Genomic DNA, 4,469 nt, shown 5'->3' with positions numbered 1-4,469 from the left:
AGAATTTACGACAGTTCCAGGTTACGTTTGCAACGGATTGTTCTCAATTGGTGAAGATGGTTTCGGAACCAGAAGAATGGCCAGCATTTGAAAGTTATTTGGAAGATATCAAGCTTCTCAAAAGAAGTTTCCTCAACTCAGACATCGTTCATGTATCTCGGATGGCGAATCTTCGGGCGGATAGCTTAGCACGTAGTGCAAGGAAGCAACTGTCCTTTGTCGTTCACATGGATGCGGAGTTACCAACATGGTTTACAGAGTCATCATGAGTCTGTGATTTTCTTGCTGTCAAAAAAAAAAAAAATAATAGACTTTTATAATTTTGTAGAAAATGTTAATCGAATTGAATAAGAAGTTTTTTATCAATAAATTAATTAATAAAAATTAAGAATACTTGGAATGAATTAGAGAGAAACTTAATTTAATGTAACATCTCTTCGAGGAATATGAAGGAAACCATTAAAAATCATTTTTCAAGATGTTTTGAAAACAAACTTTTTTCAAACTCTATATGAACAATTTCTTACCATTTTGGAAAAATATCTAAATCAGAAAGCGTCGCTCTTTTGATTCTGAGCACTGAATAACATGGATTGGTTGTAGGATGTATTGTAATCGTAACAGGTGACTCTTGACGCATCTTGTCCTTCGTATGAGCATCCTCTGCCTCGGCCTCTGTAACTTCCGTAACGACCTCCTCTGCCTCTACCTCTATACGGGTTTCCGTAATAGTCTCGGTTGTAGCCTTGTTCTTGACTCGATCGACTTTGTTGGTCTTGAGAAGGCCGGTTTTGATTAAGTTGTCCATCAGTAGGCGTGTACATCAGCTTCGGTTGATCATCCTCTACTTCTTCGTCATCCTTGATGCGCTCTTCATATGCTTTTAAACGTCCCATGATGTCCTCAAAGCTTGTTGTGTTGAGATCCAACACTTGTTCAAGCGAGGCTACTATGTGAATAAACTTCTTACGCGGGAGACTTGAAAGGAATTTCTTCACAAGTTTCACTTCTTCAATGTGAACTCCAAGAGAAGGCGACTTTGACGCAAGCTCCGATAGTTTACCACCAAAATCGTCGAAGCTTTCGGTATCTTTCATCTTTAACCAATCGAAGTCATTCATCAGAGTCTGAAGTCTCGCTTCCTTAACTCGCTCAGCCCCTATGTGCCTGGTTTTAATGGCTTCCCAAACTTGTTTAGCTGTCTCAAGCTCTCCTACTTGTAACACAAGTGCTTCTGGTATCAATTGGAATAATAGCGCTACTGCCATATCATTCTTCTCGCCGGTTGTTGCTTCTTCTTCTATTGCTTCCCAGACTTTATAAACCTTAAGAGCAATTCTCATCCTCATGGCCCAAACAGTATAGTTAGTTGATGTAAGCATGGGACATTGTATCGAGGAAGAAGCTCCTCCTCCTTTTACCTTCACGGTTGCTGGAACTAAATCACTCATGATTTCGTTTTGGCTCTGATACCAAATATTGTAATCGTAACCTCTTTGATTATGAGATGACACACACAAAAATAAGAACTCTTCTTATTAACCTCAATGCTTTAGAAAACTATCTCAAAAACTAAAGCTCTCACAACTCATTAAGTTATGCTACACATTAGCATCTCGTTATATATAACTCATAACTTCCTAAACTCATTAGGTTTAACATAAGTCTATATTTCCTAATCCTTATATCTTTCCATAACTCTTTAAAATTAGGTAACTTGCTTCTTAAGCTACTTCAAGCTGAATCCAACATTCTTCCCTTTAAGCTTGAAGCTTCTATTCTCCAAATCGACCATGCCAATGTAGTCTCTCATCTCCTTGAATTTGATTCTTCCTAATACATTTGTTAAGATGTCAGCCTTTTGTTCTTCTCCAGGAACATGCTCTACTTCTACTTGCCCGTTTTCTACACACTCTCTGATAAAATGATATCTCTTGTGTATGTGTTTACTCTTGCCACGAAAAACTGGGTTTCTTGTTAATGCAATAGCTGACTGATTATCAATCCGAATCATCACTGTTTCACACGGCTCTCCTGTTACTTCGCTTAGTAGGTCTTGTAACCATATTGCTTGTCTTGCAGCTTCTGTCCCCGCCATAAACTCAGCTTCACATGACGACAAAGCAACTGTATCTTGCTTTTGTGAATACCAGGATATCGGGCTATCTCCAAGGTAAAATATGTGACCCGTTGTACTCTTACCATCATCTGGATCTTCGTTATGATTGCTGTCACTATACAAAGCTTTGGTATCTTTGTTGTTGACCTCGGGAACGAGAGACCATATGCAAGACTGCCACGCAAGTAGCGCAAAACCTGCTTCATGGCGACTCCGTGCGGCTCTCGCGGGCTCTGCATATATCGGCTAAGGACTCCTATGTAAAATGAAAAATCGGGTCGAGTATGTAGCAGGTACCGTAAACATCCAACGTTCCTTCTGTACCTTGTCGCGTCTATCTCCCTCTCAGTTTCAGCTTTCGAAAGCTTCAGACCCATCTCCATCAAAGTATGACAAGCATTTCACTTGTCCATCTCGTCTTCCTCCAAGATCTTCGATGCATATCTCTTTTGATTGAGAGTTATCCTACTCTCATGTTGATTGACCTCGATACCTAGATAATATGTTAGTCGACCCAAGTCACTCATATCGAACTTTCCCAACATGTTTGCTTTGAACTCTTGTATGACTTGTGAATTGGTTCCTGTCACAAACAAATCATCCACATAAACGGCCACCACAAGTAAGTCTCCATTGACTAACTTTCGATACACGGGAGGTTCTTTTGCGCATTTTGTAAACTTCAATTCGCAGAGAATGGCGTTGAGTTTGTTGTTCCATGCTCTTGGCGCTTTTCGCAGTCCATACAACGCTTTCTCGAGTCTATAGACTTTATTCTCTTCCCCCTTCTTCTCAAAGCCTTCTGGCTGTGTGACATAAACCGTTTCTTTTAATTCTCCGTGCAAGAACGCAGTTTTTACATCTAGATGATGCACTTCCCATCCATGTGTCGCAGCAAGGTTAACGAGGAGCCGTATGGTTTCAATTCTTGCGACCCGGGTGAAGACCTCGTCAAAATCTACTCCGTACCTTTGTACATATCCCTTAGCCACCAGACGCGATTTATACTTGTTGATACTTCCATCTGCGTTGCGCTTAAGTTTAAATATCCATTTTAATCCTATAGGCTTTACTCCACAGGGAAGATCAGATAGAATCCAAGTCTCATTCTTCTCAATGGATTCTATCTCCTCTATGCACGCTCGCGTCCACTCCTTTGACTCCTTAGCTTCCATAAAGTTCTTCGGTTCGTTATTGAGGAACATTAGTATCTCTTCTCCGAGCTCTTCTGACAACAAGATGTAATCGTCGAGGTACTTAGGTTTGATGTGTACTCTTCCTGATCTTTTTAATGCTTGTGTCTCTGGTTCAAAGATCTCAACTTCATTATCATTGTTATCTGAGACATCGACGTCGGGTGCTTCTTCTGCGTTTTCACTGGTTGCTTGACTATACGCAATTGCAATGTTTTGGTAGTTATTCCATGGTTACCGAATCTTCCTAGCGTAACCACGAAGTTCTTATCTGCGCCTGTCTTGTCAGTGTTCCAGTTCCAACTTTTAGCCTCATCAAAGACGACATCTCAATTCACTATAATCTTCAGAGTATTGGGATCAAATAAGCGATAAGCTTTTGATCCTGGCTCAGTCCCTAAGTGGACCAGCATGCGCGTACGATCATCCAGCTTTCTTAGTAATTTTGCGTCGACTTTGGCGTACGCTATGCAACCAAATATCCGTATATGCTCAATGTTTGGCTTTCTCTTCTGATACCTTTCATAAGGCGTCACCTCTTTCAGAGATCGGGTGGCGACCCTATTTATTATGTATGTTGAATGCCGTGTATCCTCGCCCCACATGTAGTTAGGTATGTGCATATGCTTCATTATACTTCTCGTCATCTCCATCAGAGTGCGATTCCTGCGTTCTACCACCACGTTCTGTTGGGGTGTATATGGAGCTGTAAGATGTCTCCTTATCCCGACGCTCTCGCAATAATCATTAAACTCTTTTGATACGAACTCTCCTCCTTTGTCCGTTCTGAAAGTAATAATCTTCTTCCCAGTCTCTTGTTCCACCGTTTTTCTCAACCTTTTAAACTTTTCGAATGCTTCTGATTTCTCCTTTAGTAACATACTCCACATGTATCTCGTATGATCGTCAATCACAACAAATATATACTTCTTTCCTGCAGGTGTGTTTGGTCTTATAGGCCCACAAAGATCCTCGTGTAGGAGTTCTAGTGTCTCACTTGCTCGGTATGTAGTTGCCTTTGGGAATACCCTCCTTGCTTGTTTACCAAGTAAGCACGATCCACATAGTTCTTTCTCAACGCTTAGTTTCAGAATCCCAATAACTAGCTCCTTTTGTATCATAGCCTTAAGACAGTCGAAGTTTATATGCCCTAGGCA

General features: G+C 40.8%; 1 protein-coding gene across 1 annotated transcript; it reads right to left on the bottom strand.

Moving 5' to 3' along the window:
* Window positions 1-548: 548 nt before the first annotated feature.
* On the bottom strand, window positions 549-1,451 carry LOC106429827. Its single transcript, XM_013870595.1, has one exon. It carries the CDS (start codon window positions 1,449-1,451, stop codon window positions 549-551), a length of 903 nt encoding a protein of 300 aa, XP_013726049.1.
* Window positions 1,452-4,469: the final 3,018 nt, after the last annotated feature.

This window comes from Brassica napus, chromosome A2, assembly GCF_020379485.1.
Source record: "Brassica napus cultivar Da-Ae chromosome A2, Da-Ae, whole genome shotgun sequence".
Classification (NCBI taxonomy): domain Eukaryota; kingdom Viridiplantae; phylum Streptophyta; class Magnoliopsida; order Brassicales; family Brassicaceae; genus Brassica; species Brassica napus.
The sequence above is the reverse complement of the archived record's forward strand: the minus strand, read 5'-3'. Positions and strand labels throughout refer to the sequence as shown.

Coding starts and splice junctions, on each gene's coding strand:
- LOC106429827 (XM_013870595.1), bottom strand. CDS start 1,451: ATGAGTGATTTAGTTCCAGCAACCGTGAAGGTAAAAGGAGGAGGAGCT.